Genomic DNA, 16,934 nt, shown 5'->3' with positions numbered 1-16,934 from the left:
TGCCTCGAACCCTTTCAAATGATCTTGTGAGCCCCTCAAAAAACAGCAATACATCTGCCCTCAACATCATCTTTAGCAGCCAGCTGCACACAGTTTCAGTAATTTTGGTTATTTTGGACATATTGGTCATTCCATAATGAACAACTGAGAGAGCGAGAGAGAGAGAGAGGGAACTGTAGAAAAATAAACGTGTCTTTATTGTCCTATAGTTTTATCATGCTCGGGTCATCTTTATTAGAGATCACACACAGCGTTTTCTCTTCTATAAACGGTTAACAGACTTTCGTGCACATAGGCACAAGTACACACGTCGATGATGGGGCAACCTGATTGGTCAGTACTGTTATTCATGAGCCAATGAAAAGGTCAGTGGTGGCGCCAGGCATCCGATGCCTCGCCGCATTGGTTGCCTAGTGCCCGGGTGCAGGGTGGGGGGAATGTTGGTTTGGAGGGTACCATGGATGTTTATAGGGGTGTTTGTCAGGGTCGTGTGGAGGATCAGTTTTGGGAGCAGTACTTCCAGAAACACACTGTTGGAGAGAAAGAGAAGGAGATTAGGAAGTTGAGCAGTATCTTCAGATATTAGTAAACATGACAAAACATGAAACCAGTGACAAGGACTTCCTGATTGACTTTTGACCCCTTGCTGTCACCTCTCTTGTTGTTGGGCTTCTTGGGTTGCTGTGGGAGGGACTTCTTGAAGTTTCGGCCACTCAGGCTGTCTATGCCGTCAGTGCTGGGCCGGGATGCAGTGACGCTACCTCCAACATCCACAGGAAGCACTGTGGTGGTTTTCACTCTATCCGCCTCAGCTACCTTCAGTACAGGAATAGAAGAAGTCACACTTTAGTTCCAAGCAGACAGGAGGATCCTTTCAAATGATGTATCACAGGTACAGTATTTAACATTTTATAAAGGAGAAGATTAGGTTCACAACTTAATGTAAGATGGTTCCACACCCTGAAAGTAGTCTACGGGCAAAGACAAACTGTATTCCATGGTTACTTAATCTTTAAACAGCCACTACAAACATCAGGTAGCTTTATCCAATCGCTAGCTAGCAATCAATGGAGGTGACAGGGGCAAAAGTGCAATGTAAAAAAAAAATAATGGCCAAATCACATTTAAAGTAACATTAAACAAAATATTGAGTTGATTTGGCCGTAGAATTGAGAAAAGTTGCACTATTGCCCCTGTCACTCCATTAGATGTATTACTTTCTAAAACACATCCTGGTGTGAAAGTAACTATTCTATCCCAAGGCAGGTAGGAATATCACAAACACAAACAGCATTGATTTACCGCTTTCTTCTTCTTTCCTGAATTTCTGCCGTTTGCTGACCCTCTGGGCATCATGGTCATCCGTGTGCTCAGAGTGCTGTTGATCGCCCTGCTGAGTTCCTCCAGCGCTGACAGCATCTTCAGGATCTGGGCTCGTCTATCTGGACTGCTCGTCACCGGATCCATCTTCAATCGTCTATCCAGACTGCTGGTGGGTGTGGATGTCTTTTCTCGACCAACAGGGATGGTGGTCATCAGTGTGGTCTTCAGTGGTTTAGAAGCGTTGACCGTTGACGGTTCCGTTCTCTCTTGCACATTTGAGTCGACTCTAGCTGGACCTGTTAGCTTTATGTCTCCTGAAAGACAACATTACAGACACACATGAACATTCTGTGGTCTCAGAGTAATATTCAACACCTGGCTGAATGCCATCCTCATTCTATAATGCCTCCCATAATGATTCTGGATGATGACACATTGACCTTTCTCCTCTGTGTGCTCCATGGTGGTTCAGGCCAGGGTTGCTATTCGTAGAAAGTGTCCTACAAATAAAATGTGATTGATTGATTCCACCAAACTCCAGCAGCTCAGAGACAGACCAAGTCTCAGCTCTAGACAGTCTGTTGTGTAATGTAGACAAAATTCCCAGCCTTTCTCAGCTTTCTGTCTGTCCACGGTCTTCAGAGGGTCACTGTGTCAACTGAGCCGTATTGTTGTGTGGCCACCTTAAAGACCCTCTGAACGTCACAGCGGTCCCATAGCAACGCCATGGAATCACGCAGTACCAATGTCAGCTAGTGTCGAAGTGGAGAGTGGACACGAGCAGCTTTGAGTGTGTGTGTGTGTGTGTATGCTTGCTTGCATTTGTTTGTGTGTGTGTGTACATAGGACAAACTCAAAGGATAATTCGTCATTGTGTGGGCGAGGAAAGTATTCTAGGAAGAGAGGAGTGTGAGCCACAAATTCTTAATCTAATACTTTAATTCAGCCATCTTCATCCTTAACCGTGATCTCTCCATCCTTCTCTTCCTTCACCTTCTCCATCCCATCCCTTCACTCTCCCTTCAGCCACTCATTCTCTCCATTCCCTTCCATTCTTTTTGTCCATCATATTTTCCCTCCATGTTCCCTTTAGACCTCGACTCTCACCCATCTTCTATCCTCCCTCAATCCCTTAAGTCTCCATCCCATCCCTCCATCCCTCTCTCCTTACCTCTGTCAGTCAGCAGGGTGGGGGCTGTGTCCACTCCAGCCCACAGAGTCACCAGCACCGTCAGGACTCCCACCAACAGGACCACAGATACTTTCTGCATGACTGCACCTTCTTACCGGAACTTCTGACCGTTTCTGAACCAATTCTGACCACAGCTTCTGGGCTTCTACCACAAGTACTGGTCTGGTTCTAAAGCTCAGGTCTTCGGGTACCAACAAGGTCTCGTTTTAGTCTCAAAGAGCTGAGTTAGCTCTGTCGTCTTCTTTAGCTGCACGTTGAGAGAACATGTATGTCTCCTGGGGGTCAGTGTTCAGCCAATCATTTGGGTGTCTGTTAGTCTTCTTGTCCAAAGTCTGTTTCTTAATTTCTGTCACTGAAGTCACTAACTTGTTTGTCGTACACACACTTGTCGTTCAGCAGCGATGCGCCTCTGTGAAGAAGGCTTGTCGAGAGTGTGTGTGTGCAGAGGTGCGTGTGCAAATTTAGCTCTTGTCGCTTCTAACGTAGACCTGTCCCATCCTCTCTTTATAAACCCAACGGTTCCTTCAAGACGGGCCAAACCAACACCTCGCCGTTGCCCAATTAGGGGGCTGCTAATTTCTTGTAATCCCGCCCGCACCTTCTTAGCGGAGTGATGACATTTGGCGTGTTTGGCGTCAGGCTCGCCATTGTGTGTGTTTGTGAGTGTGTGTCAGCTCGTCGCTGTATAAGCAGTGATAAGATTCTTCTTAATGTGTTTGCTCAGGGGCCCACAGAGAAAGACTCTCTGACGCAGGAGGGCCAAAAGCCTGTCTCCAACACAAAGTTGGCCCAGACCACGCACACACACACACACACACACAATGAAAACGTTGCAGACACAAAAACACACACACTCTGATAATAATAGACATGAATTGATAACGGCACACACACACTACTTCTTTGCAAAAGCAGAGGTTAGCTTGAATCCGGCCAACAGACTGACCCCCACGCACAAATAAATACATATAGCAACAGTCACTCACACACAGCATCACCAAACACACCCACACACAATCATCAGATGCAGACAGACAGTGTTGTGTGACACACGTCAAAGGGAGATGCAGTCAAAGAGAGTCATGTTCAGTCTATAAAAGAGGGGTTTTTCTGCCTGTCACTAAGCTTAATCACACGGGAAGATGACGGTCACACTGATTGACCTTCGCTGTGATGTCAGAAAGACGTTTTGAAATGACGGGTGAGGAGAGGAGAGGAGGAGTTGAAAGAGGAGAGGAGGAGGGAGAGGAGGAGTTGAGAGAAGAGAGGAGGAGGGAGAGAGGAGAGGAGAAAGGGAGAGAGGAGAGGAGAAAGGGAGAGAGGAGAGGAGAAAGGGAGAGAGGAGAGGAGAAAGGGAGAGAGGAGAGGAGCAGTCGAAAGACATGGGCAATTTTTTTTTTTTTTTTTTTTTTTTTTTTTTAACCAGGAAGGGCTCATTGAGATTTAAAATCTCTTTTTCAAGAGCGTCCTGGCCAAGATAGGCAGCACCAAGTCATTACAAAAATGACAGACAAACAACATGAAAAACTACAAGTAATCTAGTAAAAACCATAGAATTCGAGAAAAAAACATAAATACTGAATGTTGTCGAGATGATACTGGTGAGTGTGCTGAGGAGTTTACAGCGCATCCAGAAAGTATTCAGACCCCTTGACCTTTTCCACGTTTTGTTATGTTACAGCCTTCTTCTAAAATTGATTCAATTGTTTTATTTCCTTCAATCGACACCCCATAATGAGAAAGTAAAACCAGTTGTTTATTTACATTTTAGCAGTATTCAGACCCTTTACTCACCTTTGGCAGTGATTACAGCCTCCAGTCTTCTTGGGTATGACGCTACAAGCTTGGCACACCTGTATTTGGGGAGTTTATCCCCTTCTTCTCTGTTGATCCTCTCAAGCTCTGTCAGGTTGGATGGGGAGCGTCGCTGCACAGCTATTTTCAGGTCTCTCCAGAGATGTTAGATCAGGTTCAAGTCCGGGCTCTGACTGCCACTCCTGCGTTGTCTTGGCTATGTGCTAAGGGTCGTTGTCCTGTTGGAATGTGAACCTTTGCCCGAGTCTGAGGTCCTGAGCACTTTGGAGCAGGTTTTCACCAAGGATCTACTCTGTATTTGCTCCATTCAACTCTCCCTCGATCCTGACTAGTCTTCCAGTCCCTGCCTCTGAAACACATCCCCACAGCATGATGCTGCCGCCACCATGCTTCACCGTAGGGATGGTGCCAGGTTTCCTCCAGAAGTGACACTTGGCATTCAGGCCAAACAGTTCAATCCTTGTTTTATCAGACCAGAGAATCTTGTTTCTCATGGTCTGAGAGTCTTTAGGTGCCTTTTGGCAAACTTCAAGCGGGCTGTCATGTGCCTTTTACTGAGGAGTGGCTTCAGTCTGGCCACTCTACCATAAAGACCTGATTTGTGGAGTATTGCAGAGACGGTTTTTCTTCTGGAAGGTTCTCACATCTCCACAGAGGAACTCTGGAGCCTTTTAAGAGTGACCATCGTGTTCTTGGTTGCTCTTCTCCCCCTATTGCTCAGTTTGGCCGGGCGGCCAGCTCTAGGAAGAGTCTCGGTGGTTCCAAACTTCTTCCATGTAAGAATGATGGAGGCCACTGTGTTCTTGGGAACCTTCAATGCCGCAGACATTTTTTTGTACCCTTCCCCAGATCTGTGCTCCGACCTCATGGCTTGGTTTTTTCTCTGACATGCACTGTCAACTGTGGGACCTTATATAGACAGGTGTGTGCCTTTCCAAATCATGTCCAATCAATTGCATTTATCACAGGTGGACTCCAATCAAGTTGTAGAAACATCTCAAGGATGATCAATGGAAACAGGATCCACCGGAGCTTTTATCTAAAATTTCAAAAAAACAGTTTTTGCCATTTTGTCATTATGGGGCATTGACAGTCGTGAAGAGGGCACAACAAAACCTATTCCCCCTCAGGAGACTGAAAATATTTGGCATGGGGCCTCAGATCCTCAAAAGGTTTTACAGCTGCACCATCGAGAGCATCCTGACGGGTTGCATCACAGGCTGGTATGGCAACTGCTCAGCCTCCGACCACAAGGCAAAATCAAATCAAATCAAATGTTATTTGTCACATACACATGGTTAGCAGATGTTAATGCGAGTGTAGCGAAATGCTTGTGCTTCTAGTTCCGACAATGCAGTAATGACAAGTAATCTAACTAACAATTCCAAAACTACTGTCTTGTACACAGTGTAAGGGGATAAAGAATATGTACATAAGGATATATGAATGAGTGATGGTACAGAGCAGCATAGGCAAGATACAGTAGATGGTATCGAGTACAGTATGTACAAATGAGATGAGTATGTAAACAAAGTGGCATAGTTTAAAGTGGCTAGTGATACATGTATTACATAAGGATGCAGTCGATGATATAGAGTACAGTATATACGTATGCATATGAGATGAATAATGTAGGGTAAGTAACATTATATAAGGTAGCATTGTTTAAAGTGGCTAGTGATATATTTACATCATTTCCCATCAATTCCCATTATTAAAGTGGCTGGAGTTGAGTCAGTGTCAGTGTGTTGGCAGCAGCCACTCAGTGTTAGTGGTGGCTGTTTAACAGTCTGATGGCCTTGAGATAGAAGCTGTTTTTCAGTCTCTCGGTCCCAGCTTTGATGCACCTGTACTGACCTCGCCTTCTGGATGATAGCGGGGTGAACAGGCAGTGGCTCGGGTGGTTGATGTCCTTGATGATCTTTATGGCCTTCCTGTGACATCGGGTGGTGTAGGTGTCCTGGAGGGCAGGTAGTTTGCCCCCGGTGATGCGTTGTGCAGACCTCACTACCCTCTGGAGAGCCTTACGGTTGAGGGCGGTGCAGTTGCCATACCAGGCGGTGATACAGCCCGCCAGGATGCTCTCGATTGTGCATCTGTAGAAGTTTGTGAGTGCTTTTGGTGACAAGCCGAATTTCTTCAGCCTCCTGAGGTTGAAGAGGCGCTGCTGCGCCTTCTTCACGATGCTGTCTGTGTGAGTGGACCAATTCAGTTTGTCTGTGATGTGTATGCCGAGGAACTTAAAACTTGCTACCCTCTCCACTACTGTTCCATCGATGTGGATAGGGGGGTGTTCCCTCTGCTGTTTCCTGAAGTCCACAATCATCTCCTTAGTTTTGTTGACGTTGAGTGTGAGGTTATTTTCCTGACACCACACTCCGAGGGCCCTCACCTCCTCCCTGTAGGCCGTCTCGTCGTTGTTGGTAATCAAGCCTACCACTGTTGTGTCGTCCGCAAACTTGATGATTGAGTTGGAGGCGTGCGTGGCCACGCAGTCGTGGGTGAACAGGGAGTACAGGAGAGGGCTCAGAACGCACCCTTGTGGGGCCCCAGTGTTGAGGATCAGCGGGGAGGAGATGTTGTTGCCTACCCTCACCACCTGGGGGCGGCCCGTCAGGAAGTCCAGTACCCAGTTGCACAGGGCGGGGTCGAGACCCAGGGTCTCGAGCTTGATGACGAGCTTGGAGGGTACTATGGTGTTGAATGCTGAGGGTAGTGCGAACAGCCCAGTACATCACCGGGGCCAAGTTTCCTGCCAACCAGGACCTCTATACCAGGTGTCAGAGGAAGGCCCTAAAAATTGTCAAAGACTCCAGCCACCCAAGTCATAGACTGTTCTCTCTGCTACTCCATGGCAAGCGGTACCGGAGTGCCAAGTCTAGGTCCAAGAGGCTTCTAAACAGCTTCTACCCCCAAGCCATAAGACTCCTGAAGAGCTAATCAAATGGCTACCTATACTATTTGCATTGCCCTCTACCTACATGTGTACATATTGCCTCAATTACCTTGACACGTTGACTCTGTACCGGTACCCCCTGTATAGAGCCCCTCTATTGTTATTTACTACTGCTCTTTAATGATTTGTTATTCTTATGTCTTACTTTTTTTTAAGGTATGTTCTTAAAACTGCATTGTTGGTTAAAAGGGCTTGTAAGTAAGCATTTCACTGTAAGTTCTACACCTGTTGTATTCAGCGACAAATATGATTTGATTTGATTTTGATATTGTATGTCGATTGATGAAGAAGATTTATTGAATCCATTTTAGAATAAGACTGTAACGTAACAAAATGTGGAAAAAGTAAATGGGTCTGAATACTTTCCGAATGCACTGTGTGTGTGTGTGTGTGTGTGTGTGTGTGTGTGTGTGTGTGTGTGTGTGTGTGTGTGTGTGTGTGTGTGTGTGTGTGTGATTTGTGGTTTAGACTTGTTGCTGGGAGGAGAACATTCAAACTTAGAGCATCAAGCTATTCACTACTCTCTTTCTCTGTCTGAACGGAGTCTCTCGACCGAGACTCTGTGTGTGTGTGTGTGTGTGTGTGCGTGCGTGCGTGCGTGCGTGCGTGTGTGTGTGTGTGTGTGTGTGTGTGTGTGTGTGTGGTGAGTGAGGGACAGTGTGTTCCTTTCCTATCCATTCATCATTCCTGATGGTCCTAAAAATCCAGACTGTCTGTCTCTCTTTGTCTGTGTGTCTCTCTTTCTATCTCTGTCCGTCTCTACGTCCGTCTGTGTGTCTTTCTTTCTCTCTCTTTCTCCCTATGTCTGTCTGTCTTTGTCGCTTTCTGTCCCTCTCTGGCTCAGCCTCTGTGTTTGTCAGTCTGGGTCAGAGCCTCTGCTAAAGGAATCAAATGTCAAATCTAATCAGTCTCTGTTTGGTCGTCAGAGGCAGTTCTAATTACTAATGACTAATCTACCATGAATAATGCGTAGGCTCAACATTTCCCCACCTCTCTCTCTCTCTGACGCCTATTTCGCCAGAAGACCAATGATTATTTAAATGCTGATGATATTCAATGGCAAATTGTTCTGTAACCATTATGCAGTGACCGTTTAATTATATTTCAATGACCATATGAATCAGAGGCGCAACTTTCACTGGGGATGGGGTGACATGTCCCCCCTACATTCAGAAGTTTCATTTTTGTCCCCCACAGTTTTTAATTTGGAATGAGATACAAACGAGGCAACAGTGTGCTTGAGGACCATGCGGGTGCTTCCGAGCGGTCGGGTAGGCTGTTTGGAGTGTTTATCCTACTTATTCTACTGGATTAAATATATATGAAGTGAATATATATATATATATATATATGTCAGTATATATATATATATATATATATATATATATATATATATATATATATATATATATATTTATGCCCCCACCCCCACTTCTAAAACTAAAGCTGCGCCCCTGATATGAATATCGTGCTGTAAGGTAAAGCATAACAAGGGACTTTTATAGTGGGATCTCTCTCTGCTGTTACACCCTGTGGCCACTGGGAGGCAGTGTTGCTCCTCCATAGGACAACAGCAGGTGCTTCCACTGTAGGGGGCTCCATCTCCAGCCCTGGGGAGCAACTGGGTGTAGGGCTGTGTTAGCTTCTGAAGATAATGCCTAGGGCTTTAGCTCAGCAGGCCTATAAAAAAGAAAGATACAGATTCATACTCTGTTTTAAGCCCCCAAATAGGGACATTTGGTTTCAAGGTGAGCATAGCTGACAACATTTCTGCCATTGTTTTTGCTCACATTCTTTGTCAAGCTTCCCTTTAAGGTGGTACAGAGATCTGTGTACAGCCTCTCTTTCTGCATTAGTGGTGAATCTAACACGTTCTAAAGTGATATGAGAGGAATGATTCCAACAGGAAAATAGAGAAATAGTGAAACTAAGGGAAAACGAGGGGATGAAGTGAATGACTGAGAGGAAGAAGAGAGGACCCGAGGGAACGAGGTGAGAGGGGAACTAGGGGGTTATAAAGGAGTGTAAGGGAAGAGACAGGATGGACAGATGAGGAGGGGGAGGTAGGGAAGGTCAGGGCTGAGAAGGAGAGGAGAGAAAAAGAAAAGAGCGATTTGTTTTCAGTGAAACTTGAGCGTTCTCCCCCACTTAGCAGCGCCGCAGCCCTACAGCGGAATCTATTACCATGTGTCAGGATGAAACCAGAGACTGAGAAACACAATAAGGGCAAGGCCTGAATGTTTGTGTGTGTGTGTGTGTGTGTGTGTGCACATGTGTGCTGTGTGTGTGTTGGCTATGCGCTGTGATTGAATGGAAATTACTCTATGATCATGTGTGTGTGACTGCTTGTGTGTGTGTGTGTGTGTGTGTGTGTGTGTGTGTGTGTGTGTGTGTGTGTGTGTGTGTGTGTGTGTGTGTGTGTGTGTGTGTGTGTGTGTGTGTGTGTACTGTATGTTAATAGCGTGTGTGATAGAATCAGCTGTTCATACTGCAGGGATAAAAGCTTTTAGACTGATGGAAAGTGATGGAATGGAAAGCAAAGCAGTTTGGGACGATTTAGTCTGAGAGTGATGTGTGTATCATTATCTGAGCTTGTGTGTGTGTGTGTGTGTGTGTGTGTGTGTGTGTGTGTGTGTGTGTGTGTGTGTGTGTGTGTGTGTGTGTGTGTGTGTGTGTGTGTGTGTGTGTGTTCTGAGGGCAGTTCAGTTGTCACTCTACACCCCGCGGACGCTGTGGCTCACCAGAGGCCAGTGTGGTTCAGAGGGGTTTGGAAACCTCTAACCACAGCGTGTGTGTGTGTCTGTGTGCGTGTGTCTGTGCCTGTGTGTCCAGTGTGGTTTGAATCACAGCCGCAGGCCACCGGCCTTCTCTGTCACGGTGTAGGATGGAGCCAACCGACCAGGAACACCAGCCTGCCTGCCTGCTCCCCTTGCCTTCAGACAGCCACTGATATAGCTACACGATTTGGGAAACTAGCTTCTAGATACCAGACTCCATGATAATGGAGGAAACGACAGAAGGAAAATGAGAGCATGTGAAAAGAGGTAGGACAGAGAAAATGTAAAAGATTGGAAGATAGGAGAAGAGATAGAGATGAGTGGAGAGAGAAAAGTTGAGAAGCGGAGAAGAGAGGAGAGATAAGAGGACAGATCGAGACGAGAAGAGAGGAGATATAGAGAGAGGAGCGAGAGAGAGGAAAGATAGAGAGGAGAGATGAAGATAGGAGAGATGAGGAGAAGAGAGGAGAGATAGAGAGGAGAGATGAAGATAGGAGAGATGAGGAGAAGAGAGGAGAGATAGAAAGAGGAGAAGAGAGGTGGAGGAGAGATGAGAAGATGTATGATAGATAGATAGATAGATAGATAGATAGATAGATAGATAGATAGATAGATAGATAGATAGATAGATAGATAGATAGATAGATAGATAGATAGATAGATAGATAGATAGATAGGGCAAGAGAGAGCAGAGGTCACGATCAGATGAGCTCCTGCATTTTTCAGCATTTTCTTTAAAAAACATAGATTTAGAGTTAGATAAACTTAGATTTTTTGTCAGGAACATGTACAGGATGCTACCCTCTACAACATAACCCTCACTTCAAATCAAAACTCAAAACCGACAACCTGATTTTGGACGGAATTACGGAATCACCTGGAAGATTCACAACTACCAAGGATTATTATTCTATACAGCTGTCGTGTCTTTGGCTATGCCGGATTAAGTGATATGACATGCTATTCCATAAAATAATTTCTCTGTAATTAATATTACCTGATTGAGCAAATCATGTAAATGTAATTAACTAGAGAGTCGGGGCATCACAAAATAATATTTATAGAGCTGTTATCTTCCCGAATAAACTCTTAAAGACCTAGTAATATTTTACATCAATAGCAGTCAATATTAATCGTCACCTTAATTCAGTCTCATCTGAAAGTTGTAAATTCTTGGTTATCTTCACGAACCCTGGCTAACAAGTTGAATCAGCAATACAAAATTGGGTTTAATTATTTATTTACTAAATACCTAACTAATCACACAGAATTGCACATACACATAATTAATCATAACTTGATTACAAATTACGTTATAAAGGAAAACGTCCCTAGCGGGCAGAACAGATATGACAGCTTGTTACACAAAAGAAAAGGGGCTGGGTTTGAGTGAAAGAGCGGGAAGACTGAGGAACAAAGGAAGAAGCTGTGCTATCGTAAATACAGTATCTTATGCGTTCTAAATTACCGCCCATTTGGAAAAGGAAAATGCAATAAATATTTACTCTGAGCTGTGCTTCAGTAGGTTGGTGGTAGATGGAAGACCGTGTTGCCAAACCGAGTCCTTTGTCATTTGAAGAATGTCTCTGGTGGTCAATTGGATACGTTGTAGTAACGTTGTAGTGTGATAGATGGGATACTCTGTCTGTTCCTTCCTAACCCTCGTTTGCAGCTGCTGCTGTAACTCAACGGCTAGGAGGTATCACTTCTGTAGTGAATAAGAGTTCAAAGTTCATACCATTCGCAACCAAAGCTCACGCTGATGTTGGCTTCGTTCTGTAGTTATTATCTGAACCATTCTGACATCAGACCGTCGTCCTCACATCCTCGGAAAAAGGAGGTTATATTGTCGTCAAGGCTTTATATGGGAATGGAGAGGAGGGCGTGTTTGAAAATTTTATAACCCATGACTCTTCACAGGGTTGATTGAGCAGAGCCCTAACCTTAAGAAAACCCAATTCTCACATGTTAGAAGCTAAAATCACATTTCATCCCATCACGAATAATTTCATATTCAAACATTTGAATTGAACAACAATTCCATGTGAATCCGATAACTCTGATGTGTAGACTTTCCACTGTAGAGTTTATGTCATCTGATCATTGATGAGAATATCTCAGATGACAACCGAACTGACATCATATTCATTAAGTACCACCGCATATGTTCAATTGGTCAGATTACCAGAATATAGTTCCTTTCCCCCCACCTTCTGATGTTCCCAGAATCTCTATGTTAACCAAGGGGTTTGCAAATGTAACATCAGTAGGGTAGAGAGAGGAAAAAGGGGTGAAGAGGTACAGTGGGGCAAAAAAGTATTTAGTCAGCCACCAATTGTGCAAGTTCTCCCATTTAAAAAGATGAGAGAGGCCTGTAATTTTCATCATATGTACACTTCAACTATGACAGACAAAATTACAAAAATAATCCAGAAAATCACATTGTAGGATTTTTAATGAATTTATTTTCAAATTATGGTGGAAAATAAGCATTTGGTCACTTACAAACAAGCAAGATTTCTGGCTCTCACAGACCTTTAACTTCTTCTTTAAGAGGCTCCTCTGTCCTCCACTCGTTACCTGTATCAATGGCACCTGTTTGAACTCGTTATCAGTATAAAAGACACCTGTCCACAACCTCAAACAGTCACACTCCAAACTCCACTATGGCCAAGACCAAAGAGCTGTCAAAGGACACCAGAAACAAAATTGTAGACCTGCACCAGGCTGGGAAGACTTATCTGCAATAGGTAAGCAGCTTGGTTTGAAGAAATCAACTGTGGGAGCAAATATTAGGAAATTGAAGACATACAAGACCACTGATAATCTCCCTTGATCTGGGGCTCCATGCAAGATCTCACCCAGTGGGGTCAAAATGATCCCAAGAACTGTGAGCTAAAATCCCAGAACCACACAGGGGGACCTAGTGAATGCAGAGAGCTGGGACCAAAGTAACAAAGCCTACCATCAGTAACACACTACGCCGCCAGGGACTCAAATCCTGCAGTGCCAGACGTGTCCCCCTGCTTAAGCCAGTACATGTCCAGGCCCGTCTGAAGTTTGCTAGAGAGCATTTGGATGATCCAGAAGAAGATTGGGAAAATGTCATGTGGTCAAATGAAACCAAAATATAACGTTTTGGTAAAAACTCAACTCGTCGTGTTTGGAGGACAAAGAATGCTGAGTTGCATCCAAAGAACACCATACCTACTGTGAAGCATTGGGGTGAAAACATCATGCTTTGGGGCTGTTTTTCTGCAAAGGGACCAGGACGACTGATCCGTGTAAAGGAAAGAATGAATGGGGCCATTTATCGTGAGATTTTGAGTGAAAACCTCCTTCCATCAGCAAGGGCATTGAAGATGAAACGTGGCTGGGTCTTTCAGCATGACGATGATCCCAAACACACCGCCCGGGCAACGAAGGAGTGGCTTCGTAAGAAGCATTTCAAGGTCCTGGAGTGGCCTAGCCAGTCTCCAGATCTCAACCCCATAGAAAATCTTTGGAGGGAGTTGAAAGTCCGTGTTGCCCAGCAACAGCCCCAAAACATCACTGCTCTAGAGGAGATCTGTAAGGAGGAATGGGCCAAAATACCAGCAACAGTGTGTGAAATCCTTGTGAAGACTTACAGAAAACGTTTGACCTCTGTCATTGCCAACAAAGGGTATATAACAAAGTATTGAGATAAACTTTTGTTATTGACCAAATACTTATTTTCCACCATAATTTGCAAATAAATTCATAAAAAATCCTACAATGTGATTTTCTGGATTTTTTTCTTCTAATTTTGTCTGTCATAGTTGAAGTGTACCTATGATGAAAATTACAGGCCTCTCTCATCTTTTTAAGTGGGAGAACTTGCACAATTGGTGACTGACTAAATACTTTTTTGAACCACTGTACATATTTATGTATATATATCTAATATGACATTTGTAATGTCTTTATTGTTTTGAAACTTCTGTATGTGTAATGTTTACTGTTAATTTTTATTGTTTATTTCACTTTTGTATATTATCAGATAGATAGATAGATATATAGGTAGGTAGGTGAGGGGAGGGCTCCCCTGACATGTAGTTAGCTTGGAGATGTGTCGTGTCCTGAAGGATATGGAAAGGGACAATCCTGTGATCACTGTCTATTAGCAGACACTAATGGTGGGTCCATCGATGGGTTGGGTAACACAGTCGCCTGCTTTTTAGTGCTAACTGCTGCATTCCCGCTAGCACATCAATCATTCTCGCACTCTCCCCATCGCCCCCCGACGCACAACTCTAAATATTTAATCACCCACCCCCGAAAAAAAGAGAAAAGAAAGGAAAAAGGAGATGGAGAGAGAGAAAAGAGATTGTCTCAGTTCATCCTCTCACACTGAACCACCTCTCTCTCTCTCTCTCTGTATCTCTAGTTGTCTGTTCCTATTCTCTCACCATCTCATCGATACTGAAAGGAGGAAAACTGTATGACCTTAAATTGGGGAAAGCAAACATTAATTTATTTGTATGTGTTCCGCTGAAAGTTAGACTGCACAGCAAAATGTTTCACTATATCTGGTTCCATTATGAAACATGAAAGGAAATCACACACAGGCTTCAAATCTCCTCAAAAACAGTTGACTTTGACAAGCTCCCACCTTCTTCACCCCTCCTCCTCTTCCCCTCTCCCCTCCTCCCTTCTTCTCCCATCCCCTCCTCTCCCCTCCTCCTCTCCTCTCGAGGTCAGTGGCTACCTGAGCTCTGGGCTCCAGTTGCAGCTGTAATTAAAGGGTATGTAACATCACATGGAGGGGTGTCGAATGTAAGGAAGGTGAAACCCAACTCCCCTCCTCCCTCCCTCCTGCTCCCCAGCAGAACCCTGCTCCCCATTAACGCGGATAAATTATACATACACACCCTCACTGGAAGGAGGGAGGGACAGGTGGGTGGGAAAAAGAAGGAAGGAAAGGGTGAGAACACTCTAGGACCTAAAAGGGTTCTTCCGCTGTCCCCATAGGAGAAGCCGTTGAAGAACTCTTTTGGTTCCAAGTAAAACGCTTTGAGTTCCATGTAGGACCCCTTTTTATAGAGGGTTCTACATGGAACCCAAAAGAGTTCCATGTGGAACCAAAAAGGGTTCTTCTATGGGGACCCTTTTGAAACCCTTTTATCTAAGATTGTAGAGGGAGAAAAGAAAAGTTGTGTGAGTGAAACAGTCTATGGTGATGTGTAATGTACTCAAGCAGGGTGACAGGAGGTAGGGAAAGAGAGATTGAGGGAGACAGAGGGGGGAAGAGAACCCCTCTTTTCCTTTGCTCCATCCCATAATTATCTGGCTAAATTCCCAATCTGACCCTCAAACCATCACGGTCACCTAATAATCCCCAGTTTACAATTGGCTCATTCATCCCCCTCCTCTCCCCTGTAACTATTCCCTAGGTCGTTGCTGCAAATGAGAACGTGTTCTCAGTCAATTTCCCTGGTAAAATAACGGATAAATAAAAATAAAAAATAAATAAAAATCTACAGGGTCAGAGGTCTCAGCAAGATGGGTTACTATGACAATGACAGGCGATGTCTCGGGTGATGATGTCACAGTGGGACAGATCTGGTGTATTGATCGCCTCAGAGTCCTACTGCAAAAATGACAGTACTCTATTTCTCAATTTCTCTCACTCTGTCTCTCTCTCTCATTTTCTCTATCTCTCTGTCCCACACACTTTACCTCTCTCTCCATTCTCTTTACCATTCTCTAAATAACTCTCCCCTTCTCTCCATCTTTTCCCCTCTAGCAGAACTCTTTCTCTCCCTCCTCTCTCTCTCTCTCTCTCTCTCTCTCTCTCTCTCTCTCTCTCTCTCTCTCTCTTTCTCCATCTATTCTCCTCTTTCCTTCTTTCCTTCTCCCCACAGTATGAGTGATGCTGTGGGTGGGACAGTAATACCACTGATTGGCTCTATGGTTGATTGATGGGTGCTTTAGTGGACTGAGGTCTGGCTCATACAGAGCAATAGAGGACAACAGTCACAGGGAAGAGACAAAGGCACAACGGCCTTCTACAGTCTCTGTAAATGCTATCGGTTATGCTTCAATTTACAGACCGCTATACCTGGTATTTTCCTAAAGACATATTAAAATGACAATTCATTGATGAACATGTACAATCTGGCAACAGATACATTAGTTACCAATTGATATGAATAACCCAGGAATTTACAATAAATGCCTAATGTTTTTTAATAACTGCACTCACTATCATAAATATCTGCTATGTCGAACTTAAATGACCTTAGTGGATCAGGTCTTAGACTTGCTTCCTCCCAGCTATCTATTAATAGTGTATCTCCATGGCGATATGAGAGGAGCAGTAATACCCAGGAAGTATGAGGTTACCTCCAGGCTCAGAACAGAGATGACCCACCTGACAATACCTGTAGACATCACACTGGCCAATGATATATTCCCCTACAATACCTGTAGACATCATACTGGCCAATGATATATTCCCCTACAATACCTGTAGACATCCCACTGGCCAATTATATATTCCCCTACAATACCTGTAGACATCACACTGGCCAATGATATATTCCCCTACAATACAGAGCCCTGCTCGGCACTAGACGGCCATGCTAGAGGACAATGGTGGTGATTGTTGACAAGGTAAAGGTGTGTTCTGATTAGGGTTAAGGGTCATATGTAAGGTTAGGGTTGGTGATTGAAATAGGATTAGTGGTTAGACAGCGCTATACTTCTGTCCTTGACGACCATAAAGTCACAGTGAACTTCATCCCTCTCTCTATCTCTCCATCCCATCCCTCTCTTTCTGTCTCTCTCCGTCCCCTGTCTCTCTGATTGGATATCAGGAAGAAATCTGTTTAGGGATGTCCATGTTTCC

The 16,934-nt window shown here is 44.4% G+C and overlaps 1 protein-coding gene across 1 annotated transcript; it reads right to left on the bottom strand.

Moving 5' to 3' along the window:
* Positions 1-176: 176 nt before the first annotated feature.
* Positions 177-3,209, bottom strand: urp2 (urotensin II-related peptide). The gene is made up of 4 exons (XM_021608525.3): positions 2,495-3,209; positions 1,303-1,637; positions 654-816; positions 177-530 (listed from the first exon to the last, which is right to left on the bottom strand). The coding sequence occupies exons 1-4, from the start codon at positions 2,592-2,594 to the stop codon at positions 499-501; spliced, it is 630 nt and encodes a 209-aa protein (XP_021464200.3). The 5' UTR covers positions 2,595-3,209; the 3' UTR covers positions 177-498.
* Between the last annotated feature and the right edge of the window lie 13,725 nt (positions 3,210-16,934).

Source organism: Oncorhynchus mykiss, chromosome 7 (assembly GCF_057628025.1).
Source record: "Oncorhynchus mykiss isolate SJ-2025 chromosome 7, ASM5762802v1, whole genome shotgun sequence".
NCBI classification, from domain to species: domain Eukaryota; kingdom Metazoa; phylum Chordata; class Actinopteri; order Salmoniformes; family Salmonidae; genus Oncorhynchus; species Oncorhynchus mykiss.
Note: the sequence above shows the minus strand (reverse complement) of the source record. Positions and strands in the feature narration are given on the sequence as shown.